Below are 27,264 nucleotides of genomic sequence, written 5' to 3' on the forward strand. Positions count from 1 at the left end.
TGGGTTGGGTCACTGTTAGCTGCTCGTGGGCTACAGGCTCCTTGAGCCAATGAATCACCCCTGTGTGGGGGTGTCTCTGGTAGACCAGTCTGGGCCATGGCTCCTTGAGCCGGTGCAGTACCCCTGTGTTGGGTTGGATCTCTGGTAGCCCCTCGTGGGCTGCGTTCTTCTCAAGCCATTGTGGTACCCCTTTGTGTGGGGTGGGGTTTTCTTAGATGGACCCTCGCAAGCTATGGACTCCTCGAGCTGATGTGATACCCCCCCACATAGAGGTATGTCTCTTGCTGTTTCGTCCAGCGCAAGTGGAGGTTGTGCTTCCTGCCTTGCGGCCCCTCTGTGCCTGGCGACTCGGCCTTCATCGAAGCATCAGTGTCTCCAATGCTGCGCCCTCCGCTCACCCACCACAGCGTTCGTTTTTGACTTTGCTCCGTTTCCACGTGGCTTTGCGGGATTGGTAGCATCTCTCTTCTGTCTTTGATCTTCTGTCACGTTCTAAAATTGGTGCTTCAGGAAAACTGAAGATTCCATTAGTTGGTGGAAGTGTCTTACGCAGGTAAGTATTCCATCCATCCCCCTTAAATGGCCCCTGAGTGTTTTCCCTGGGTTCCAACCCATGGAAATGAGTGGGGAAGTGCAAGTCTGGTAGAGTGGGGGTCACCTCCAGTGGGATCCTACTCGCCCACACCCATAGGAAGGGTATTTTTTAGCGGGCTCATCGCCCAAGTCCTCAAGGGGGAGGCTCCCTCCTGAGAAGAAGGGACACATTGCCTTTTGTCGCAGTATGCAGCTGTGCAAAGGTACCTGCAGTCTTCCCTACTCATGGTTTGGGACTTTTGACGAAGTTCAGCCATATGTCACGTTTGCACATCTTAAATGAGTACATAATGCCCCAACTCTGTTGCATTACTGGAGGGAACAATTTTCAGGGCATATCCGACTTTTTCATCGTTGCTCAGAGATGGTCAGTCTGCCATTTTGGTGTTGAAGGTCTTTCTTTGTGTACTCTTCGAATACATCATAACATGTATCCATATTATTTTCTGTCGAAAGGATTCTCTGTGTTGTCCTGGCTTCACCATCATATTAACATTAACAACCCTCTTGAGGGTCCCAACGTTTTGGAGGTATGCCAACAAAATAACTTCAATCACAATAACCCATATAATCTGCAAGTCCAAGGAAAATGTATGGACATATGCACGTTTGTTTGTATAGTATAGTGGGATCCTGAATGTCACATTCAAGCAGAACATGACATTTTCATAATACGGAATAAAACCATTGAAGCTTTTCAAATCTACCTTGCTCTAATAAACAGGAATAGGGTAAATCCACAATTCACACATGAACGGAGCATGAAATCCTTAGTTTGGTTGGCTCTAGAAAGGAAGTGCTGAATGGCCACTGTGGCGATTCTATGAATGGGGTCACTTCTCCCCAGCAGGGAACCCTCTCCCGTTAGGCCAGGGCGGTGCGACCGCTACTCATCAATCCCCTCGGGGATGATGCAATGCGGGCGGGCCCCTCATTCTTTTGGGACATGGACGTCTATTCTGAGTTGTCGCACCAGTTTTCCGTTCCAAACCACATCCCCAATATACACAACCTATCTACAACTTCCCACATACTGTATTGCAACTCCAACTACCGAGAAGAGTCAGTGATTTGAGGCTTAAACCTGGGAAACCAATCCGAGACTCTGAACCTAATTTTCAACCGGTGGGCCTTCTAAAACCAGAGGAGAAACCAACCTGGACCAGCCAGAATAAAGTCACCGGAGGGAGCGCTAGTCAAGACTGGAGAGTGAAAGGCTGAAGTAACCGGAGGGTGGCTGACCCTCATTTGAGACTGGAAGAACAGAAGCTTGGCTCTGTGTCAGCCAAGCCAAGAGTAACCAAGACTAGGCAGTGGTACAACCTCAAACCAGAGGTGGATCGGGTGGTCCAGTGCCGAGACTGCATGGAGCCTGGGGAAAAAACCTTTGGCGGGGCAGCAGTATGTCTTCAAGGTCAGGCGCACCTGTACTCAGACTGCAAGGAGCCCAACACCAAATCACTGGTGAGGCAGTGGTGTAACCTCAAAGCCAGGGTGGCCGGTCCCCAATACAGAGACTGCAGGGATCCTTGAGACGAGGAACCGCAGTGGAAAGGACGAGAGCTCACGAGAAGCCGGGTTGTCACACTTGCTACAGACTGCGAGACCACCGTACACGTAGCTAACGGAGTACGGGTATTGCAATCAGGGCGGGAATGCAAGAGGCGGGGGTCCAGGCCCGTTCAAACCCAGAGGTTGCGATAAAACCTTGTGTGGTGGCCAGAGGACATTGTGATAATGATTACCCCTGCCTAAGCGGAGAGTCTTGATTCTATTAAAGACACAGAGGCAAGCATTATGCTTATTCTGCTTTTATTTCTACCTTTGAGCAGATTTACATCTTCACATTTCTTTAACATTTTTTATTTTTTTTGCTATACATGAAAACAGAAAACACTCAAAACTTCATCTCCCATGAACCCCACTGTCTCTGGTAGTCCTCTGCCCCTATCCTCACACATGAGCCACTTTCTGCCCGGCCCTTTCCTTTTCTTTTGATGCCTTCCAACTGACATCTGGATCCACAACCAAACTCTTTGAATGGAAATTCCAATACGCTGCTCCACGGCTCCCTCCAGTCTGTACTTCGCACCTGAAGTCCTCCCATGGCCAACCTTGACTCTCGGACTGCTAATCTGTGCTTATTCTGATCTGAAACTTTCAGCCAGACTTCTGGTCATCACCTGACAGAGAGAGACATACGTTGGGGTGGGTCATGCGACCCAATGTAACAAAATACAACTGTCGTACATCACACAATTTGCTCTCAATGCCTTGTGTCTTTGGGTGGGATAATGCTCGCCTCTGTGTCTTTAATAGAATCAAGACCCCTGCGCCAAGGAAGGGGTAATCTTCATTCTATGTAAAGACTGGAGGAAAGAATTATTCGTGTTCAAAGCTATCCACCAACGCCGATGCTGCGCTCACTGTGTATGCTATACACCTATGCATGACTTCATGTACCTACCTGTCCTCTAAGAAAGCATCAAGCATCCTTGGAACCCAAGTTTCTGTAACCAAACGTCAAGTATCCTCTGTAACGATATGCATTCTGCAACTATGCTTCAAGTATCCTTGTAACTGCTGCGCCCAACTATCCAAGGGTTTTGGTGCGCATTACCAAATAAATAAACAAAAAAACAAACTATAGGCTTAAAGTGAAAGGTCTTAAACGTGGTATTGCTAGCCCAGTCTGCTGCTTTTAATATAATCAGTTAGACTTGCTCTGGCTCTGAATGCTTTGGAAGCCGTGACTCCTCTTACAGAATGCGCCCTGAATTTCGTCACATCCACCGCTTTAAATGTTTTTCTGCACATAAGCAGCGCCCAAAGGCCTCACTTCATATTCTTTGATACAGTTTGCTATGCATATTTTGGGCTGTTCCCAAAAGTAGGGATACGAAATAACCGTCAAGTGACCGTTAGTTCTTTTGGCGATTGGAAAAGGTCACTCTGTCTGGCCCGAAGGATTTCCTGTCTACTGCTAGGGCTTTCACGTCTGACGCTCTTCTACATGATAAGAAAGGGATGGTATCTCAAGAAAACTCGAGGTACAAACAAGGGCACAAATGTCAGCAGCTCAATAGCTGCAAAGCAATATTCCATACGCCATTTGTTTTTACTGGAGAGATGATTCAAAACAATGTGGTTTAAACAAAAGTATTATTAACAATTACCAACATAAAATCTTATTGGATATAGTCACTACAAATCATTCACCATGGCATGATTCTCATAGTAACACATTTGCATACATTTATATTTTAAAAAGTTATTTATCGTTAGATTCCACAAATATGCATCTCATTCAATCGACATTGGATAACCATAAATTAATTCAATTTGAATCTGTTTAACAAAAAATATGGTCTGATATCTAGACAGGGAAATGCTGCTGTTGTGTCTCCTATCTTATACTACGCGTTTTGGCTTGTTAAAACCCTTCTTCAGGTACCGATATAAGTTGTCTTTCTGAAAAAATGAATATGACATAGTGTTACTAAATTAATCATCAAGCTCTAAAAGTTATTAACTGAAGAAAAAACTAAAGCCTAAATTGGTTAATCACTTCACTAATCTGTTACTGTGATCAGTGATCATGGTCAATATTCGCAATGGACTCTGAAAAGGATATTCAAATCCTATGAACAACAAAAAGATGTATATATAAGTACTGTAGGAACGGTCTGTGACTTACATTTGACCTATTAGTGAACAGCGATGTATCACAGGACCAGTGGCTCAAAAAAGCACTGGGTCCCGCTCATAGATTACGGCCTTTATACATAGTGGTTATTGGTGACATAACGTATGACTCACCTATTGGGTTATGTGGTTTAGAATCTTGTCGCCCGCGGATTCGTCAAACGTTTCCATGGTTCCTTAACATCATCATGTAAGATGCAACGGCGGCTAGAGTAAAAACAGTGAAATCTTGGATGTAACTCTGGGTTAATGTACGTAATCATACATGAACATGTGGATCAATTGGTAATGAACCAGTACCTTAACATTAGTTCCGAAGACTTCTCTGTATTGTGAGTGAAGGTCTTCGCATACAGTTAGTTCTTGTCAGGCTTAGAAGAAATTAGAAACCCGCGTGTATCTAGGTTTTGTAAATTCCCACGCAGCGTTGCCTGAAAACGTATGTAATACGGTAAACAGGCAGCTAACCGCAGCTGGTATTCGTCAGCTGTTAAATAAATGGAGAAAGATATCTCAGTATTAATCATACAGTTACTCGAATTAACTATGGGTATGTCGCTCAATGTTCTATCCGCTAGATCTCAGTCATATAGGTAAAGCAAAGTATTACCTGCATGTAAGAGCGTTAGCGTGTCTTCGCGTCTTATCTGGAGAGTGACAGAATGTTTCCTGTTTAGCCGGCCGTTGCTGCGCAATGCCAGGCAATGTGTGTCATATAGACTAGAGTCTCTCAATTACAGAGAAGGCTCGGAGATCTGCCATCTTAGATGGAAAAAAGGCCAAGAAAAATACATAGCAGGTAATCTATAGGGGAAACCTGCAAGCTAAATTTAATGGGTGTAATGCATACCCAAAAAAAAAAACTATGGGTCATTGAAAGATTACTTGAACTAAAAAACGCTCGATTTCAATCATTTGCATGTAACCTTGCCGTATTGCAATCTGGGCGTGGTGTTCTATAGTAACCAATGTACCGGTTCATCACTTATAGGGGATCAAGCTTCACTGGAGCCCATATAGGATTCTTGTAATGGGCAAACTATAGTAGGTGTGTTACGTAGATGGATTAAATCTAACAGTGCTAAATAGGCATACACTTATCTCAATTAGGAGTTATAAAAAATGGTTCACAGATTGTATGCATAAATACCCATGTATCACAAATAGCAATATAAATCCAATTCGATATTCATCCCTCGTGGAGACATTGAGTCCAGTCTATCGATCCAAAATGTTTCCCTTGTGAAGCATTTTTTGTAAGTTAACTCCACGTCTTGGTAGTTGAACGTGTTCCAGAATAACAAACTGAATTTGGGTGATTGTGTTTCCTTTCAGTGAAGGGTTGTGCCACATGGGATTTGGTCATTTTCAACTTAACGTTGGATTTATATTTACACCATCGTTGTTTCACTTTCCTTCTGGTAAGGCCCACATAGTAGGGCCCACAGACATTTGATGCCATAAATGACACTTTGTGTATCGCAGGTAGAGGTATGCTTCAATAAGATCTTATTTCCTTTGTGTGGGTAATAAATGTAATTGCCTTGCGTCACATTGTGGCAGCAATTGCAATTATTGCATGGAAGGGTTCCCTTGAATTTGTTACTCTGTATCTTATTGGTGCTAAAATCCGATTTTATCAAAGTCTTGAACCGACTTATTTTTATTGTAAGAGTGGCGGTGTTGGAAAAAGGGTTTTTTTAGTTCAAGTAATCTTTCAATCATCCATAGTTTTTTTTTTTTAGGGTCTTCATTACACCTATTCAATTTAGCTCGCAGGTTTCTCCTATAGATTACCTGCAATGTACATTTCCCTGCCATGTTCCCATCTAAGATGGCGGATCTCCGAGCCTTCTCTGTAATTGAGACTCTCTAGTCTATATGACACACACACACACACACATTGCCTGGCGTTGCGCAGCAACGGCCGGCTAAACAGGAAACATTGTCATTCTCCAGATTGACGCGAGGACATGCCAACGCTCTTACATGCAGGTAATCCTTTGCTTTACCTATATGACTTAGATCTAGCGGATATAACATTGCCCGACATACCCATAGTTCATTCGAGTAACTGTATGATTAATACAGAGATATCTTTCTCCTTTTATTTAACAGCTGACGAATACCAGATGCGGTTAGCTGCCTGTTGACCGTATTACGTAAGTTTTCAGGCAACAGCGTGCAGGAATTTACAAACCTAGCTATACGCGGGTTCCCAATTTCTTCTAAGCCTGACAAGAATGAACTGTATGCGAAGACCTTCAATCACAATACAGAGAAGTCTTAGGAACTAATCTTAAGGTACTGGTTCATTACCAATTGATCCACATGTTCATGTGTGATTACGTACATTAACCCAGAGTTGCATCCAAGATTTCACTATTTTTACTCTAGCCGCCATTGCATCGTTCATGATGATGAGGAACCGTGGAGACGTTTGACGAATCTGCGGGTGACAAGATTCTAAACCACATAACCCAATAGGTGAGTCATAAGTTATGTCACCAATAACCACTAACTATGTATAAAGGCTGCGATCTTTGAGCGGGACCCAGCACTGTTTTTGAGCCACTGGTCCCGTGATAGATCGCTGTACACTATTAGGTAAAATGTAAGTGACAGACTGTTCCTACAGTACTTATAGATGCATCGTTTTGTTTATAGGATTTGAATATCCTTTTCAGAGTCCATTGCGAATATTGACCATGATCACTGATCACGGTAACAGGTTAGTGAAGTGATTAACTAACTTAGGCTTTAGTTTTTTCTTCAATTAACTTTTAGAGCTTGATGATTAATTTAGTAACACTAATTTATATTAATCTTTTCAGAAAGAATCAACTGATATCGATACCTGAAGAAGGGTTTTAACAACCCGAAATGCGTAGTATAAGATGGGAGACACAACAGCAGCATTTCCCTGTCTAGATATCGGACCATATCTTTTGTTAAACCGATTTAAATTGAATGAATGTTTTTTTAAATATAAATGTATGCAAATTTGTTTCTATGAGAATCATGCCATCGTGAATGATTTGTAGTGACTATATCCAATAAGATTTTATGTTGGTAATTGTTATCAATAATAATACATTTGTTTAAACCACATCGTTTTGAATCATCTCTCCAGTAAAAACAAATGGCTTATGGAATAATGCTTTGCAGCTATTGAGCTGCTGACGTTTGTGCCCTTGTTTGTACCTCAAGTTTGCTTGAGATACCATCCCTTTCTTTTCAGTATTTGGATCTAGTAGCATATATCTTAACAGGGAGCACTATTAAGTTTACTTAAATTTATTGAGAACTTTCTGCCTTCAATTAAATATCAACTATTACTCAAGTGTGCATCTCTACAACCAAACTGGCTCTTCTACATGATACCAAGCACAGCAGCATAGCTAGCTTCCCTGACAGCTGCTGGTCAGATAAATCTGTTACGCGGCCAGTCCGGGAACAGCCGCAACACAGAGGAGACGTCCGATAACTTTTCGTACTTAGGAATGGGTGCCGTGCTAGCCTTCACACCTCACATCAGTCTGGCTATCGTCTGGTGTTCCCCCTATAGGGACTCCATCTAAAGGATTATGGCCAGCTGAGATAGCTGACCTGTAAACTCCTATTGTTCGAAAATGCTTTCCCTTCTTTGGCTAAGGAAGCTAGAAAGTTTAGCACCTGCACTAGAGGAGCAGAAACGGGATGAAGGTTGCACAAGCTGCACCCGAAGTGCCATCTCTTCCAAGTTGCCTCATAACCTTTGAGTGTAGAGGGGGCCCAGGATTGCTTGCTTGATAAATTCTGCAGCTGACCCCGAAATGCCTGGCAAACTCAATCTGCTCCCGAGCCCCTGCCTGCCATCGGAGGTAGTGGGCCTTTCCTCATCGGAGGATGATGGGTACGCCAGGAGATCCTCCCTGATGGGAAGGACTCGCAGGAAATCAGTGGAATGTTCCATCAGAACTGGAAACCATGCTTGTAAGCTACAGCGCGGGACTATTATCACTACGTTTTCTCCTGACCTTCACCAGTACTCTCGCTAACATCACAAAGGGGGGAAATGCATGGTGCACTGCGCTCGACCACGCTTGCAGAAAAGCTTCTGCCCCTTGAGCCTCCGGATCCAGCTTCCAGCTGAAAATTCTCACCAACTGTCTGTTTAATCTGGATGCAAATAGGTTGGTGTCTAGGGGTCTCCAGAGTGTTGCGGTCTGCGCAAACACCTCCTTGTGCAGCATCCAATCGCTGTAGTCATGCCAATAGCGGGCGTTCCAATCCGCTACTACGTTCCGCACGCCCGGAAGGTACTCTGCTGCACAGAGATCTTGCAGTCGAGACCATGCCAGATGTCCTTGGTCAATTCTACTAAAATGGGCAATAGAGTTCCCCCTAGGTGGTTGATGTAACGGACTGCTGAGATGTTGTCCATCCTGAGTAGGATGCAACATTCTGCCCTGTGCTTGGCAAAGGCTGTTATTGCGAAGGAGCCTGCGAGCAGCTCCAAGCAACTGATGTGGGAATTTAGCTCTTCCTGAGACCATCTTCTGCCTGTTTACAGGTAGCCGCACCAGCCTGCTCTGCTGCCGTTGGACTGTGACTAGCTCTGGGACGTCTCCAAATATGGCTCACCCATTCCAGGCTTTCATGTTCTGAAGCCACCATTCCAGTTCTGATCTCCCTTCCTGATCTAGGGGTACAAATTGATGGTGTCCCAGACCTCCTTGTAGGTGACAGATTTTAGTCTCTGCACAGCCCTGTAATCTAGCGATCCTGGAAAGATTTCTTGTATGGAAGCTACTAGATGTCTGATAATCCTTCCTAGGGCCCGAAGAGAAATTTCTTTAGCTAGAGCTGCTCTGAGCTCCTTCTTTATTGCTCTCATCTTGGGGCCTGGCAGCTCCAATGTTGCCTTCATTTAAGAGGTTGATCCTGGTGTGGCACTCCTGCCGGGACTTTTCCTGGGGCACCGCCTTCAAGGGACAGGGGCACAGCGACCCTCCATTAAAGGCAGGAAGCTACTTGCAGATTCTGCTTGCGTGCCCAGCCTCTCCCGCAGGTGGTAATATGAAATACAATCCTAATCAAAGAGCAAAGCAAGCTCTCGAGGTGAACTACAGTACATGGTATTGCAGTAGATGTACAGAATGGATGGAACTATTGATCACTACTTTTCTTAAGCATCTAATTGGCTTTGTATGTTCATTTTATAAAAAGAAAGAAAGTAAGCGACTATGCAGAGTGGATGGCGTAGCAGGCAGAGAACTTTGCAAACTAGGGGGAATATTGTAGTTTGTGGCCATCTCACTTTCAGGGTAGCTGGTATAAAGCAACAGCGTGATAAAATGATAGAATGTCGAGGAGTTTGGGATCAGCTCATGGGATAGGCACCTGTTGCACAGATGGATGCAACCAGCAGGCCACGGCACTGTGATTTCTGTGCATTCCCCATATAATTGTGTACTTTTTCAACTGTTAACTCATATGATGCACCTTAGCCAACAAAAAGAAATATTTGACACTAGATGTAATACACTAACCTAAACGTTACTCAAAAACTGAGACAATGCAATGCTTTACAGTAGCAATACTGTAATTATTCAGTATGTATCAAATTATATTTTTAGGAATGGAATTGACGGACTGTCTCTAAAAAAAAAAAAAAAAAGTTAATGCATACTGGTCATTGCTAAACAGGATATGGTTTGTTTAATAAAAGTGTAATTCCAATTTGCAATTATTTGAAAAAAAAGAACTTTTCTTGTCTAGCACTTCCACACAGGCCTTTGGCCCATTTTGAGTGGAGGAGATCATTTCTGCTGCACTTTCTCCGTTAGCCCCTTTGATCTTGCAGTGAACAGAGAAAATGGGATAGAGCGACCCCTGAGAGCAAGAGGAATGCAGAGTGAGCGGTGCTTCATTAACAGGATAATTTAAATAGCTAGCTGTGCTACACATGCCAATTGAATTAGCAAACCTACATAATTACATAGCCAATTGCTATGCAATACTGCTTGTTTTATGCCTTGATCTATTATTGTAACTGTGTGTTCAACAGCATCTGTTAATATTGCGTTTGTAGATAAACTGGTTTTAGATAAACCTAGTACTGCACCTTCCTATAGTAACCTCCAAATCTAAAGGCTCACTGTTGGCTATTTATGGGGTCCGCATGATCTAGACTGTACCACAGATTGTCCTGTACAGTATATGGATAGTCTGTGTAGTGCACAAGGTATACTGCTCTCTCAAAACAAAAAGGTCAATTTTATTGTCCCACTGGCATATTTGTGTAATGAGATTTTCTTACTGCACCTACATGATCTGGTGCACTCTGGACATGCTGATAAGTGAATGTTGAGGATGTACAGACCAGCAGAATACTTTTTTTGAGTAAATGGGGAGTAAATTGGTAAGGTATTTTTTCACATTCCAAATAGAGATCTATATTCAATGTTTTTATTTTCAAACATGGTCCACTAACTTTATAAAAGCAATCAAAATCAATCTTTGATTTGTATTTTCGTGTTTTTTAATTGCCCCTTGTTTAATATCAGTAGCTTCAATATTGAAATTAAAATGAGTAAAGATTTGATAAATGCAAATTGCTGACTCGTATGTTTACTACACCCTCAGTAACCATCCTTTCTTAGCTTATGCCTCGTGTTAATACCAAAATAATAACATAGCCTGCAATAGTTATATATAACCCTGTCAATTATTTTCATATCACAGGCGAGTTGTTAATTGACCTGTAATTAGAAAATATTCTGACAATTGCTCTTTAATCGGTTATTATGCTTCATTTGTGAGGTTGCAATGCCTGCTGCTTAAGCAAGAAAAATACCTGAATTCTAGCTGTTACACCGGTTGTTAAAGCAGTTATAAGCTTTTCAAACTGAAGTATAAAGAAGCCTCAAACTTCTTAAAATACAAAATAAAAAAATGCATTTTATTTCAAATCTTGAAGCACAACCTATGCCGCTGTGGCGATTCATTTTTAGCATAGACGGTTGTTGCTGCTAACCATTTTAATCCCTGCCACAACAACCAACAGAAAAGCCAAATTACCTGAGCGGGCGCCCTAACCTCAAAGGGCCACCTTTCGCGGCAAGGTACGTATAATGAACCACTCCACTGGCTACAGGCCTGGCTAACCACACACAGCACTATACAGCAAGGACCACGACACAAAATCAGTTATGCTGTTCAGACATTTTCCGCTTACTTGCAAGTTACTATGCTTCAAAATCTCTGACGACAGAATGCAGCGCAGTACTACGATAAATGTGGGCATGCTGAACACTAGCGAGTCTCTAGCACCAACGTCACCCCTACTCTTTTCAGCACCCTTCCACATGCCTGACTGTGCATGGGTTGCTTCTCTATCGGAGGCTGGCCAGCCCAGCTATGTATGCCTTTGTCGTCCATATTGCACCCAACATAATCGTGCTCAGGACCTCCAACTCTGAGCATCCTAAAACATATGATGGGTTGGATAAACAAAATAAGGGGGGGGGGGGCGGAATACCGTGCCTCACCCCCACTCCCCAAAAACCCCTCACCCAGGAGATCCTCCCGCACTGGTCCACCCCCAGTGTCTAGATCAAAGGCGATAGCCGTGTCATGGGGAACTGGCAGGTGAGACACCTGATTTCTTACAACACCTACCGGGGTACTCAAAACGCTCCAAGTTTATGCCCTTAAAGGGAAAATGTGTGTATCAATGTCGGTTTGGGTTTAGGTGGGAAGTTCCTTTGCACCCTCTGAACTTGAGGCTCTTGGGATCCCCTGAGGGGCTCGAGGAGCCTTTCTTGCTGCCTTTGGCTCTCCCATGCCCAAGTGGAGGAGGCTTTGTCACACTACTTAAAACCTAACAGAAAAAACTGTCATTTCATGGGCTGTGATAATGTAATGCAGTTGTTTTACATGATTATCGGAATATGTTTCTACTGTGCATTTTATGCCTTCTGGGAGATGGAAATAGGGATTGCATGTTACAGCTTCGACACAACTATTTGCATTAAGAAATTGGTTATGGGTTAAGGAAGTGCAAAGTTTGACTGCAGAACAAGTGAATCAACCTTCATTTTCATGCACGAGCCATGTTAACTGTTCTTTTCGGCTTACAGGTCTCCTGGGGAACAGTGTTAACTTTTTTATTTCAAATTGTGCCATCAGGTACGCTTACAGTTGAACAAATCTATCAAGACCGGGACCAATTTGCCAAGCTAGTGCGGGAGGTGGCATCACCCGATGTTGGACGAATGGGTATCGAAATCCTGAGCTTCACTATTAAGGTACGGAAAGGCAAATTAATACAGTGGAATTTTATTTTAGCATTTGTTTGGCAGTGAGGACAATTGGAGAGCACTTAATTGTGCCTTCATATCGGAAAAAATACATATTTACTCCAGTGTCACACTTCGGACATCCCAAAAGACAACCTTTTAGACAAGTGTACTGGGGCAAGAACTTGTATTTTAGTGGACTGTACACTGGATGTCACATTTGATCTCAAGCTAAAGGGATGTAGCCTAGAGTGTGGGTTAATTTTTGGATGGGGCCAAGCTTGATTTGCATGTGGTCTTCCCCATTATTTAATGAATTGAAGTCTAAATAACAATGGTCTAGCGTTGCCCTGAGCAATGCCAGTGGTTTTTAGATTAATCATTCAAACCTTTCAGTCATCACTAATCGTTGTTTCTGCAACCTGCGAGTTCATGTGTGGCTCTACTATTTCTGGAGCTGTGCAGTGTATACCCCTTCTCTTTCTCTGAGTGCATCATTGCTCGCTTTCTCTTGTGGTTTATCCAATTGTTTACCAAGAACTATAATTGTTTGTCCACTCGTGAAGTCCGTTTTACTAAAGTTGTTCAAGTTTGTGGGCTTTATATGATTTATGCACTTTTGCATTTTATAATTTTACATTCACCTGTAGCCTGGATTATAGCTTAATATGCTGACTTGGAAAACAAACTAAATTTTTATACTGACCGTGTTGTCCAACACGAGCAGTAAGGCAAAAGCCAAAGAAAACTATGCCTAAGCTTTTAAAACTTGCTCCCCATTGCTGGCTGTTTTCAGTGAATGTGTACCCTACGTCTGTGAATATAGTGTCTGAGAGGTCCAGACAATTACCTTTTTGACACCTCATCAATTCTAGGCTTCCTTTTATATCCAGAGTTGTATGGAGTGCTGCAGTTTCTTTGCCAAATGAATTTGTAGTGAATTAGTTTATTTCATTTTTACCAGGGGTCTGGTTGGGATTGGGGACTTTCCACACAAACTACCTCTGCAGCACCTGGCTACCCTCCCCCACCATTATACCTTACCATATATCTGTAGTAAAATAACTCTGGTGGGGGAATGCAGCAAAACATAGTTCAGTAAAGTTGCCATTCGGCAAAGGTAAGTAAGCTAGACCATTTCCAGTATTGAAATTGAGGCTGCAGTGTCTGTAGATTGAGAACTGTGAAGTCATCGTGCATAAGCCTTTTTACTAAAATTGTCAGTCTGATTATTTTTGTACCTGTCCAATGTTCTTCTGCTTTCCCCATTTGTTAAATGGTATATTCAAAACTCATTCTCTCGATGGTAGGCCGATCTACATAAATTTGCAACGCTGACGGCTATGGTCAGTTGGTGGAGATATGTAACATTCCATGCAACCCAAGTGAGTGACCACTCTATACTCGTACAGAAGTTCTGGTAGACCATTGTATGCCATGATTGGAGTAAACCTAATTGCACTCCATTCACAGTAATTGTCATCCATATTCAGGGGGAGACGAGCACAACCTGCATTGCCTGTGGCAAAACTAAGAATGGAATGAACATCAATTTAAACTGTTTTCCTGAAAGGAGTTCTTATGTTCTTCAAAGTCATTTTATTTATCCAAGTTGTTGGAAGTAAACTTAACCACATAAATATTCGTAGTAGTGTTGAAGGTTCTTCTCAACTATGGCAGGCAAGTATACCAGAGCAGGAACTTCGTAGTGGTACTCCTGGCAGCTAGGTGGACCTGGAAGAAATCAATGAAGGACTGTGGTGTTAAAGTTTCTCAAGAAGAAGCAGCATAAACTGGTGAGATCATCCTAACAAACTGTATTGTTGATAAAGAAAATGTGTTGAACTTTTGCTATAAGTGGAAAGGCAAAGGTCTATCATCAAATTGAACTATTGGTTAAAGTGAAGCGGAGAACCTCTTCTCCAGCATGGGGTTTGGCATGGATTCACATGCTCATGAATATTCCCCGTCATCAGGCTGGGAATCCTCAGTAAAGAAAAAATCAGTTTGTTTTGTTTCTGAACTGTTTTTCTACTAATAACCAATCACTGGTCTCTGGGTCATACTGCCCCCAGCCAATGATTGCCCTCTACCTAAGCCCCTCCTCTGGCAGCCATCTTCAGATTTTTACTGCACTTTCAAGTGTTGGGAGTCCTCTTGCTTAGCCCTTGAGCTTTTACTGCGTGTTGCGATTTTTCTAAGAGTTTACTCTTATTTTTTTCGGTCAATTTGAGCTTCAAGCTCCACCGGTGCATCTTCTGATTAACGGGGACACGTTTCGTCGAATTTCACTTCTTGGTGGATTCCGGTAGATCTTTGAGGCCTACCACGCGTACACATGGCTCAAGACAAAGGCGACTCGACGCCCGTTGGATCCAAGCTCTTTAGGATCTGCCCAGGATGTGGACTACAGTACGTCTTCAAGGAGGATGAGCACTCCCGGTGCCTCTAGTGCCTGCACTCCGACAAGTTGCACGTAGAGCAGGATTGTGCGTTCTGCAAGAACATGTCCATCCGGACCAAGAAGGACTGTCGTAAATGACTCGCTGACAGGCTGGTGGCGAAGAGCCCGCCAGCAGGTGAGAAGTCGTCATCTGAGCGGTCTTCTAAGACCTTTGAGGGCGACGGGGGCTCAACAGAAGGCAAAGCACTGCGGGTCTGCGGGCACCGGGAGCACCGTTGGTTCGGGCTCCTCGGCTGCCAGGCTGGGTGCAACGTCACCAACGCAGTCCACCACGAGCCTACGCTCCGGCTCGGTGAAAATGAAGTCGGAGAACCCGTTAAGCTTCGGGAGAAGCCCCGGACGATCCCGATGGAGAAAGCCAAGTGGGAGCGAGGCGATGACCCTCCCCCACGGGGAAGGTCATGAAGGCCCAGATTCACCTGGCTAAGGCCTCGATTGAGGGAATCGTTGCGTCCCTGGCGAAGCCCGCAGAGGCGACCCCAGTGGAGACGACCTCCAGGACTATCCCTGCCATCCCCGAGGGAATCTTCTTTCTAACCGATCAAAAAGACCCCTGTGAAACCCTGGGCTGAAGGGGGGGCACAGTAGTCCTACCAGACTGATGCCTCCTCCGAGGACGAGATGGCTCTCATCAAGTCAGTCTCCTGGACAAGAGGATCGACTTGGTCAGGACCTACGGGAAGGATCCCGACGAGGTGGACGTGGAGAGCGAGGGTGGAGCCGACGAAGAACGGCAGGTTGACGAGTAACCGGAGGAGTCTCTGCCGCCGCTCCCGTCGCAACAGATGCCACCACTGTGGGACAGATCGGAAGACATCTTGCTGGCGCTGCACACTCTGTGCACAGAGATAAGGACAAGGTTGCCCTTGCCTCCGGCAGACGATCCAGCGGCGCCTGGACTGTCGGGGAGTCCGCCAGCCAAGCGGATTCGAGTCCATCCTCCCAACCCTTCCATCCTGCACCTCATCCCTTCCGCCGAGGGATGAGACGGAGACTGAGACGGCAACGACGGGGACAGGCGACAGCAGAGACGATGGAACAGATCTCCCATCGCCCCCTCGTCTGGCTTCCCCTCCCGACGAAAATGGCTAGTTTCGTGCCATGATTGCAAGGGCCTCAGAGCTTTTCCAGCTATGCCCCGAAGAGCAGGAGGAGGGATTCCTTCCTTAACGACGAGTGGTCAAGAGGAAGACCGTACTCTCAGTCCCGCTGTTGGAAAACATATGGGACAAAGGACTGGCCCTGCTGTAGAACCCCTCCACAGCCCCTGCAAAGAGACTGGAACGAGAAGAAGTACCGGGACCCAGATTCCGCACCTATGTGCGTCACGGCACAGCCATCCCCGGATTCGGTGGTGGTCGTGGCAGCTAAGAAGAAATCGGCAGGGGCGACGCCATCTACTTCCACCTCCCCGCCGGACGGCGAGGGGAAGAAGCTAGATGTCATGGGATGTCGGGTCATCTCGTCGGCAGCAACAACCAAGGCGGCCAACGCTCTCGCTTTCGTGGCCCGCTACGATAGGAAGCTGTGGTTTAAAATCGCCCCCCTCTTGGACTTCCTCCCGGACGTCAAGAGGGCGCAAGCCCTTGAAATCTTACAAGAGGGCGGGGTGACTTCAGACCACACCATCACGGTAGCCACAGACCTCGCCGACCATGGGTTTTGCCAGATGGCAACAGCATTTGCCTTCGCCGGTGCGGTTGACTCGGGGCCACCGACTTCCGCCAGGACATACAGACCAGGGTACTGGACATGCCCTTTGACGGGAACCACCTGTTCGGTAAGGTGGTGGACGAGTCACTGCAGGCTATCAAGGCAGACACCGAGACGGCCGTGCCTTGGGCACGCTTCATCAGTGACTGCCGTCCTTTTTGATCTCCGGAGGCAAGTCTGAAGATGCCTCCAAAGGATTCGGCGGCAGCTCTTCATTGTACCGTCAAGCGGCCCACACTTCGTGGCAGGAACCCTACAGAGGCCGCAGCAAGGCCGGTGGACATCGTCGTCGCCAAGGGGCCCAAGGTGGCAAGGCCTCTGCGAAGCAGGATTGAACTGGCCATGACGTCTGGCCCCCACCTGAGCACCCCATTTGGGAAGCCCGCTGGCAAACTTTGTCAGCGCGTGGAAGTCAATCTCCACCGACGGTTGGGTGCTGGATGCCCTTGCCCATGGGCACACGAGTTCCAAAGGAAGTGGCCACACTTTCCACCGGTGGCCAGGAAAGAAAACCACTTTCCACAGCTACTTCTGGAGGTACGAGCGATGCTGAAAAAGGGCGCGATAGAGCTTGCCCCGAAGAGACTCCGGGGCTCAGTAGTATACTCGCAGTATTTCCTCGTCCAAAAGAAGATTGGCGGCTGATGACCCATCTTAGACCTCCGCCGCCTCAACAAATACATAAAATCTCAAATACTCCAACGTCCCGTCCCCTTTCCTCCATACTTATGGGACATCTCTCCGTCTTGTGGGACGGGACCGGAGCACTTTTGTAAAAAGTATCCCAAAAAATGTCTTTCAAAAATGTGTCCTTCCTCTATTTCTGCGCGGGGCCCAGCACGTGGCCGTAACCCCGCCTACCTAGGCTCCGCCCATCAGTCCTTTTCTCCGCTTGTTCGGGGCTGGACACACTTGCATCCTCGGAAGATTTTCCTCTCTGGCTCTCGCCAGCGATCGTGTATCTGTCTGTCGTTCAAACTAGACTTTCCAGATTGTTACTGTCACCGTCGTTTCACGAGGGTGGATCCCCATCCTCTTAGGATGGGGATCCGCCCTCGCGAGTGCTTGTGCCCAGATCACTATTGGGATTCCTGTTTTTACGACTCCCATTCGGTCCGGGCACTTCAACATCGGTTGGAGCGGTGGGAGGAGGTGTTCCGACCAACTCCTCCTTCACATTTTCAGGCGTTCATCGACTAGAAGAAAAAACGCCCGGTAAGTTCTTTACTTTTCAGAGCACCCCGGCCGGGGGATACCTTTCCAGGTTCCTCTCGGACCGTGAGGGGTGTTGATCGCTCTGTCACCGAGGGGTTCACCCTGAGGTGCCCGTTGGGCCTAATAATTTTATCAGAGTTTTCTCCAAGGGTCTCCATAAGAGTCCTGTGGATACCGGAGCACGCTCCGAGCCTCCTCCTGTGGGAACTGTTTGTAGACCTAGTTCTACTGAATCGTGGGATACCGGAGCTCGCTCTGAGGCCTCTGTCGGCTTCCCTCAAAAATTAGACCGGGGTGCACGCCGAGGCCTTGGTGGAGCTTGCTGTTACCGAACAGATGTTCGAGGCCCGCGTGGAAAAGGCTGCCACTGGATGTGGGTCCGAGGTCCCTCTTTCTGAGGCTAAAGTTAGCAACATTTCTGAGAGGCCTGACAAGGCCTTACCGGTGAAGGCTGTTGCTCACCGTTCCCGCTCTTGCAACGATACCAGATCTGTTGAGGGGGCAAAGAAGGAAAGCTCTTCTTTACCGGCAGTGCCGAGATCCTTCCTGGAAAGGCTGGTTTGGCGGTTGGCATGTCGCAGAAACATTCCAGGCCTCATAGTACCGGCTCTGCCGAGGTTCCTTATGTTAAGGCTAAAGTTAAGACCGCTGATCCATTGACGGAGACCCGTGCCTCACTTACTCACGTGCCGCCGTTCCCGCCACGACCGCGGCGGCCATTTTAGGTGCTACAACTATGCCATCGGCCTCCAGTGTAGGGCTTGGTTCCTTGGGTGAACATAGTCCCTTGTGCGCATCCTTATCGGCCAATTTACGATTGGAACACCCGGATGCCTCTTCCGCACAATGTTTCTTTGCCTGCGGGGTCGGCACCTTTGATTTATGTGGATACGTTGGTGGAGGGCCCTGTGTGGCACCCTTCTCCGTTGCGTCCCTGGTTTTGTCCACCTCGTGAGAAGTCTCCTCAGGTTCCGAGGCAGTCCCGGAGGAGGCTTTTTTCGGTACATTTCAAACATTAATGCGTACCGACCCCATGAGGGAATATTTTAAAGGGCTTTTCAGGGAGATATGTCTACCTGCATCTCCGGCTCCATCCGTTCCTCCAGTGGTTCCGCCGGCGCCTCCCTTGCCTACGGTGCCTTTCCTAACCCTTCCGCCTTTGCCCCCGTTGTCCCCTGTGGACAAGGCAGCGCCTGACACGGTTCAGCAGGATCCTGACCTGTCAGCTGAAGCGCAGGGCGATCAGGACGACGAGAACCTGCCCCGCTCTATTAGAGCTTTTCATGACCGGGTAGTGGACATGGTGTGCTTCTTGGATGTTCCAGTGCCCGAGGCACCCGCTCCGCAAGAGGGCGTGCTTTCTGGGGCGTTCACCCTGTCTCCTTCGGAGTGTACCGGCCTGTTCTTGCAGAAGGACGTTCTGGCCGAGGTCCGCAGGGTCTGGGAAAAGCCACACTCTGGACATTTTGTCAATAAGAAAATTGACGCGAGATACAGGCTGCATTCTTTGGAAGAGGTGGCCCTGTTGTCTTGTCTGCCCCCTTCCTCCACAGTGGTGGGCACAGCCACTTTGCAATCCAGGCCTGCAGCATCCTCTTCCACGATGGCTACTCAGGTTCTGGGAAAGGAGGACAAGCTCCTTGAGTCCCTTGGGAGGAAAATCTTTGCCAACTCGGCCTTGCAGCTCAGGCAGGCCAACGCCGAACTGCTGTTAGCGGGGGCTAATATGCAGATGTAGAAAGGTCTGTCAGAGTTTGAAGAGTTCATCCTGGTTCAGAAACTGGAAGACTTTAAAGGGGGGTCTATCCGACGCCAGGGTCTTGGCACAGGTTCTCCTGGAGGCTGCAGCTCATCACGTAGACACCTCGGCTCGGGGCCTTATGCTGGGGGGTTCATACCTCACAGCCGGCGCGTTGCATGCAACTAAATTCTCAAAAGATGTGCAGGACAAGGTGTTGGACCTTCTTTTTGATGGGAAGGAGCTCTTTCATTCTACAACAGATGTAGAGCTCCCCAAGATGAAGGATAGCACTCCGACAGCTAAGTCCTTGTCGGTCCTTGTTAAGACTCCTTTCAAAACCCAGAGACTGTTGTCGCAAAGCTGACCTTCCTCTGGCTTTAGGGGCTTCCTCGAAAGAAAATCTCGAAGAGTGGATACCCCTGCGGGGAACAACCGACGTAGGCAGCAAACAACGTTGTTTTTCTCCCGCTCCTCCGCCTCCTCCTCAGGTTCAGGTGGCAACGCCACCAATAAACCTACTAAATGAGGGTTTTCCGCGCTCGCACAAGACCCCGGTGGGAGGACGCATTGCGTCTCATTGGGAGGCTTGGCAGACCATCACAGAGGACAGATGGGTCTTGTCAGTCGCTCTGGCGGGCTTCCGCTTACACCCATCCCCACACCGTCAACCCTCCTTTTCAGCTGTCGGGCTCGCCCTCCCGCAAAGCCGAAGTTCAGAAACTTCTGGACCTCAGAGCTGTGGAACCAGTTCCCCTGGGGGAGCTAGGGGAGGACATCTACTCCCAGCTGTTTACGGTGTCCAAACCCAACCAGGCTGGCCTGCGCACTATCCTAGACCTTTCCCAGTTCAATCTTTTCCTACCCCAAGAGAAATTCAAGATGATCACGCCCAGCCAGATATGTTCTTCCTTGCAGATGGGCGATTGGCTCAGCGTGGTGGATCTTCAAGATGCGTACATGCATATCCTGATTTGGAACCCACACAGGAGATATCTTTGTTTCTCTTTGGGAGAGGAGCACTTTCAGTTTCGAGTGCTTCCTTTTGGCCTCAGCTCGGCGCTGCGTGTCTTCACGAAGATGTCGGCGATTAAAGCCGATCTTCGTTTCCAGGGTATCCATGTGTATCCATATTTGGATGATTGGCTCTTACGCAGCCCTTGTCCGCTGGCAGCAGCGGGCAATCTCCAGTCTCTCCTTCAGCTCCTGTTCCATCTTGGGCTGTCGGTGAACTGGCGGAAATCTTCCATGACGGTCTCGCAGGACCCGATTTTCCTGGGTTTTCGCTGCAACACGATCGACTGCAGAGTGTACCTGACCGGGGACAGAATGGCGGATCTGTTAGCCCCGTGTCAAATGTTTGCTCAGTCGGAGAGCATGTTGGCCTGGTGGTTCCAGAGGCTTCTGGGCCTCATGGCCTTGTGTGTGCTGGCTCTTCCTCTTCCTAAGATGAGACAGACCCAGATGGCTCTTCAGAGTTCGTGGCGTCAGGCTGTGGACCCAGATTCCAAGCTGATAATGATTCCGGCTTCCATGAGAGGGGACCTGGAATGGTGGTCATCTCGCAGCAACCTGTCGGTGGGTGCGGGGTTTCAGGACCCAGCCCCTATGGTGACGATCACGACTGACTTCTCCCTCCTGGGGTGGGGTGCGACGTTAGAGCTTCTCCAGATCTCTGACCTCTGGTCGCCTCATGGCAAGCTCCTTCACATAAATCATCTGGAGCTTCTAGCGATCTTCCTAGCGTTCAGACCGATCATTCTCCGTGCGTATGCGGACCATCTTGTAGGCAATGTGGTGTCGATGTATTACATCAACAAGCAAGGAGGAACAAAGTCCCCCCCCCCCCCCCGTGGACCTGTCCATCCAGATTTGGGAGTGGGCCGTGCTTCATGGTGTCTGGCTGCTTGCAGTGCACATCCCGGGCCAGCTGAATGTCACAGCGGGTGCCCTCAGCCGGCGGACAGTGGTCACTACGAGTGGGAGTTGAAGGTGGAGGTTGCGTTGGTTGCGCTGGGGCACACCGGAGGTGGATCTCTTCGCTACGGCAGTGAACAAGAAGCTTCCTCGGTATGCCTCCAGAGGGGGGCTGGGAGCCTCCGCTCTGGGGGATGCTCTCGAGATTCCATGGCACAACATTAGAGCTTATGCCTTCCCGCCTCTGCCTCTAGTCCATCGTGCAATTTGTAAGCTGAAGAACTCTGAACTTCTCCCTTCTACTCATAGCCCCTTGGTGGCCGGCCAGGTTTTGGTTCTCAGAACTTCAACACCTGTCGGTGTACCCGCCGATCAGGTTACCAGTGACCCCCGATCTTCTTCCTCAGGGGGAACAGCAGATGTGGCACCCCTCCCCGGAATCGCTCAGCTTGGTGGCATGGTGCCTGAGTTCAGGTCTTTAGAGCATCTTAACTTGTCTGCGGATAACATGCGTATTATCCAGGCAGCCAGGAAACCCTCGACCAGATCCCAATACAGGAGTAAATGGCTCAGGTTCTGTCATTGGTGTTTGGAAAAGCAGTTGGATCCAAGGGTGGCTATGAAGTGCTGTCCTTCATGTCCTCCCTAGCAGAGTCGGGTGTTCACGTTCTGTCATGCAGAACTTACCTTTCAGCGGTCTCAGCTTATCTTTCTACAGACCAATGTTCTTATTCTGTGTTAGGCAGAATCCTGTGTAGTTCCCTTGGGGAACACTGCAAAAAGATTAAGTCAGCAGTAAACCCAATTGGTAGCAGTCTGCACCACCCAGATTTACCTGGTAGCTGTCGTTGAGCAGTCAGACTTCTCTCAAGAAGAGTAGGGCAGTATATAGAGTATACACAGTAGAGCAAACAAACACTGACCAGAGCTTTGTATAAAAAGTATATAATTTATTTAAAATGCACTTTAGGCAATATACTAGCACTCTAAATCAAAAGCAAGTTAAAACAGTCGGGTAAAGTATACACACCTCCCTTGATAACTATTAGACAAGTCAGAGTTAAAACCCCACGATTTGTTAAACAGATGTGAGCGCATAACCTGATGGCACTCCAATAGTTCAGTTAAAGGGAGAGAAAAAGGCAGAGCATAGAAATAAAACAGGTCCAAACACTTTTAGGAGTTCTCAGCAAGGGAATAAAAGGCAGTATATACTGTAGAGCCAAAGTTCATAGGCCAGGCCAACTTTAAATGGAGCAAAGCGAAATGTGCCCAGGATCACACAGTTTAAAATGCACTTTGCAGAATGTTCAAAAGAGGTTGGGGTGATTCAGAAGGTAGTTAGGTCTGGGGCCAACCCAGTTGGAAAGCCAAGGATTTAAGGGTCACCTTGGGCAAACCGAAGAAAGGGACGCCAGGCAGGACACAATACCTTAAAGAGAGAGGAAGCTCCAGTGGTGACAGTTGTTTCTGGCAGTGGTTGCAGTTCGTTGTTTCGACCAGGGGAACAGAGGATCTCGTCGAGGAGGAAACGTGGAGTCGTTGCACTGCACAGGGATGAAACCAGCCGCGGAGTTCGTCGATAAAGGTGTTCCTTTTATTCACGGTCAAAGTGGTGAAGCTTGGCTATCCGGCCGGCCGGGGTGCTTGGCACTGGCGATTCGATCAAGAGACGTATTTGGAAGGCGAAAAAGGCAAACTGGTTGGTCCCACCAGCTCAGAGGAAGAAGACTCGTCCAGCAGAAGATCTTCTCTTGTCGTTGGGAAAGTCGTGAGTTTGTTGCAGCAGGGCTCCACCGGTGGTGTCGTCATAGATGGCTCAGCTTCTTCCCTCCGGATTCTTAGGTCCTGTGGCGACTTCTGAAGTTCCAGTGCCAAAGGCCCTGCTTTTATGCAGAAAAACCCCCATTCAAAAGCCTAGCTGTCACTCAAACATGCTAAGTGGTGAGCTGGGCGGCTCACGACTGGCCCAATCAGAACAGAGTGCGACTTGAGTTGTTAAGGCAACGCAGTCCAGGGTGCCAATTCCCATCCCCACCCGTCCTGTGGAACCCAGACAGAGTGGCACCATTTGGAGGGCTTCTGTGGAGAAGCCCGCCAAAAAGTGGAACAAAGGGCTCGACCTTGGTCAGAGTTACAGAGACACACGAACGCCATTTTAGAAAAGAGTTCTGGCAAAAAGACCCAACCGTTGATTTAATATTAAATAAATAAACCAGCGGTATCTTTAACATTGCACCAAAAAGTGGTGCGTTTTAAAATCAATGGGAAAATCCCATAGGAAATATTCTGGTGGAATATTTTGCGTGGTAACCACTGCCACCAGCCAGAAACTCGACAAGGGGGGGACTGGACAGTGCCCCCTTGAAAACAGACCCAGGGACAATATAATGCACCCCTTCCAGTGCTTCCACAATATGATGGCTTGTACTGGTTTTGTTCACAATTTAGGACTAGTAAAGTCAATGGTGACTTTACATGCCCTTGGAGACAGTAGTCGGTCCCAGGGTATGGAGTCTGTTTGGGGGTCACTATGACACCCCTGTGTTACTGCACTGAGGGTGCTGTGTAACATACACAAAAAACAGATGATACCCTATGGAGTAAAAGACCCCATAGCCCAAAATCACACAAATAGTCAGAGACATACCTCAAATCATGCCTAAGAATGGGAGTAAAAGAGTCTCACTCTTAGCAGGAGAAAAAAACAAACCCCGAAAATCCAGCAAAGCTTCTGGGGGACTCACTAGGTTTGGGAAATTAACCACTGGGTTACTCAAGAGTGTTAGGGAGAATTCTCTTACAAGGCTAAGAGGCATTTTGCAGGCTTGACACGCCTCTACCCTCCAGTTCGTAGTCCGCACCCGCCGTGGGACCTAAATGTAGTCCTGACTGCACTGTGCCATAAGCCTTTTGAACCAATGGCCACGGTGGACCTCAAGTACCTATCCTGGAAAGTGTTCCTTCTGGTCGCCGTTACGTCAGTGAGGCGAGTGGGTGAGCTCCAGGCTTTGTCAGTGGAGCATCCCTTCTTGGTCTTTCACAAGGATAAGGTAGTCCTACGGACAAACCCGGCCTTTCTACCTAAGGTGGTAACTGAATTCCATCTGAATCAGTCGATCTCCCTGCCAGTCTTTTTTCCGAACCTGCCTCAGAGGCTGAAAGGGTTCTGCACCGTCTTGATGTCAGAAGGGCTCTTAAGTTCTACCTTGACAGGACTTCCGAGCTTAGGAGTTCTCAACTTTTTGTGACTTTCGGTAACCCTCAGGGTAAGCAGGCGACTATTTCTCGGTGGATCGCCACCTGCATTAGTCTTTCACCGTCCAAGGGCTGAAACCTCCTAAAGGTATTCCTGCACACCTGGTGCAGGGCAAGGCATCTGCGGTTGTTTTTCAGAAATGCGTCCCCTGGGAGTCCATCGCTAGGGCAGCTACTTGGGCCTCTCCATCCGCTTTTTGTAAGTCTTATTGTCTTGACATGAGCTCGAGAGCTGATGCTCAGTTTGGTCAGGCTGTGCTGAAGAACCTTTTTCAATAAGGGGCATTTCCATCCACCCGTAGTTCCAGTTAGGAGTGCTTGGGAATCTCCCATAAGTATGGAGGAAAGGGGACGGGACGTAGGAGTATAACCAGGTTACTCGCCATAGTGACTACCTTACTCCTAGTCCATAGTTCCCTTTCCTCCATACGCCTGCCCGCCGTCCCCTCTAATAAGGTTCCTCTGTTATTGCTAATAGGTCTCTGACCTGGCGATAGAAAAGGACTGATGGGCGATGGGCGGAGTCTAGGTGGGCGGGGGTTACGGCCGCGTGCCGGGCCCCGTGCATAAAGAGAGGAAGGACACATTTTTGAAAAAATAAAATTGGGATGCTTTTTACAAAAGTGCTCCGGTCCCGTCCCACAGGACTGAGATGTCCCATAAGTATGGAGGAAAGGGGACTATGGACTAGGAGTAAGGTGGTGAGTACCTGGTTATTCCGGATGGTCACCCTTCAGCGTGTGCTGGGACAGCTGGAGGAAGGGGGACTTCTTGTGGTCGCTGGACCTGGAGGATACATACCTCCACATTCCCATACATTTCTGCGCTTCGTGGTCCAGGGGCGGCACTATCAATTCAAGGCACTGCCCTTCGGGTTGAAGTCGGCACCAAGGGTCTTCACCAAGTGCCTGGCGGCGCGGCTGCGCCTCCAGCGGATCCACGTCTACCCCTATCTGGACGATTGGCTCATCCGAGTGAGGTCCAGAGAACTTGCCGTCGATCAAAGAGCGAAGACCGTCCTTCTGCTCACGGAACTGGGGTTCTCGATAAACTAGTCCTGCTTGGTGCCATCGCAGGGCGCCCTGTTCCTGGGAGCCAGGCTCAACACAGTGGCACGGCTGGCTTCACAGTCGGAGGAGAGGATAAAAGCCATCCTCGGCAAGGTACAAAGGCTGACCATGGAAGTTGGCAAGGTGAGATCCATCAAGTCCCTGCTCGGCATGATGTCGCCATGCATCTACCTTGTGCATCTGTGCAGGTTGGGGATGCATCTACTGCAGGAGTTCCTCGATGCTTGGTGGATACAAGTGGCAGGAAGCTTCGAAGACGTGATCTCCCTCAACAAAGCTTTACGACGAGCAATCCGGTGGTGGAGCACCCGCGCACACCTCATGGCGGGCATGGACATCCAGACCCCTTCGCATCAGGAAACTGTGATGGACGCCTGCCTGGAGGGATGGGGCGTGCACACCGGAGATCTCCATGCAAGAGGCCTCTGGCTCCCGGAGGAGAGGTCGCTGTACATCAACCTCCTGGAGCTCCAGTCTGTGTTCTGGGCCCTCAGGTCCTTCCTTCCGTCCCTCAAGAGCAAAGTGGTACGGGTCTTCACCGACAACACCACCACAATGTTCTACAACCGGCAGCAGGGGGCACCAGATCCCAGGCGCTCTCCAAGGAAGCGTAGGATCTTTGGCACTGGGCGGTCACTCAGTGAATGTTCCAGGTACCCTTCCACCTGGCAGGAGTGAAGAACAGCATCGCCGACTCACTCAGCAGGGAGCTGCACTCTTGCCACGAGTGGGAGCTTCGGCAGGGTCAAGTGGATCTTCTCTTCCGACGATGGGGCAGTCCCCAGATCGATCTGTTTGCGATGGCGACGAACACCAAGTGCCGGAGGTTCGCCAGCAGGTTTCCCCAGCCGGGGAGCTTGGGGGATGCATTCTCCTTCCGCTGGGATGGGCCTGTTCCTCTATGCGTTCCCGCTGTTGCCATTGCTTCTGCGACTCATCAGTCAACTCAGACGGTATTGGTGCAGGATGATCCTCGTTGTACCGGCGTGGCCAAGGCAGATTTGGTTCCCGGACCTTCTGGACATGTCAGTGTCCCCTCCAGTCAGGCTGCCGACAGACGCAGATCTTCTCGCCAGGGAAGGAGGCGCAATCCTGCATCACAACCCAGAATCACTGAACCTACAGGCCTGGCTCCTGCAGCACGGAGTTCGGAGGCTACGATTTCCCGGCAAACTGCAATGAGGTGCGTGCCAAGACAAGTGCTTCCTCGACTCTTGAGTGCTATGGAAATAAATGGAAGAGGTTCTCTGTCTGGTGCTGTGCACAGAAGATCAACCCTCTACGGATTACGTCCCCTCAAGTGCT

General features: G+C 48.0%; 1 protein-coding gene across 4 annotated transcripts in view; it reads left to right on the forward strand.

Annotated features, from left to right (window-relative positions):
- Positions 1 to 27,264, forward strand: part of FLOT2 (flotillin 2) — a 566,437-nt gene that overhangs the window by 306,718 nt on the left and 232,455 nt on the right. For all 4 annotated transcript variants that reach the window (XM_069615307.1, XM_069615304.1, XM_069615303.1 and 1 more), the window contains one exon: positions 12,475 to 12,593. In XM_069615307.1, coding sequence (XP_069471408.1) covers positions 12,475 to 12,593 — 119 coding nt within the window. The remainder of the gene's footprint in view (positions 1 to 12,474; positions 12,594 to 27,264) is intronic.

This window comes from Ambystoma mexicanum, chromosome 9, assembly GCF_040938575.1.
Source record: "Ambystoma mexicanum isolate Mex_15411 chromosome 9, UKY_AmexF1_1, whole genome shotgun sequence".
Lineage (NCBI taxonomy): Eukaryota > Metazoa > Chordata > Amphibia > Caudata > Ambystomatidae > Ambystoma > Ambystoma mexicanum.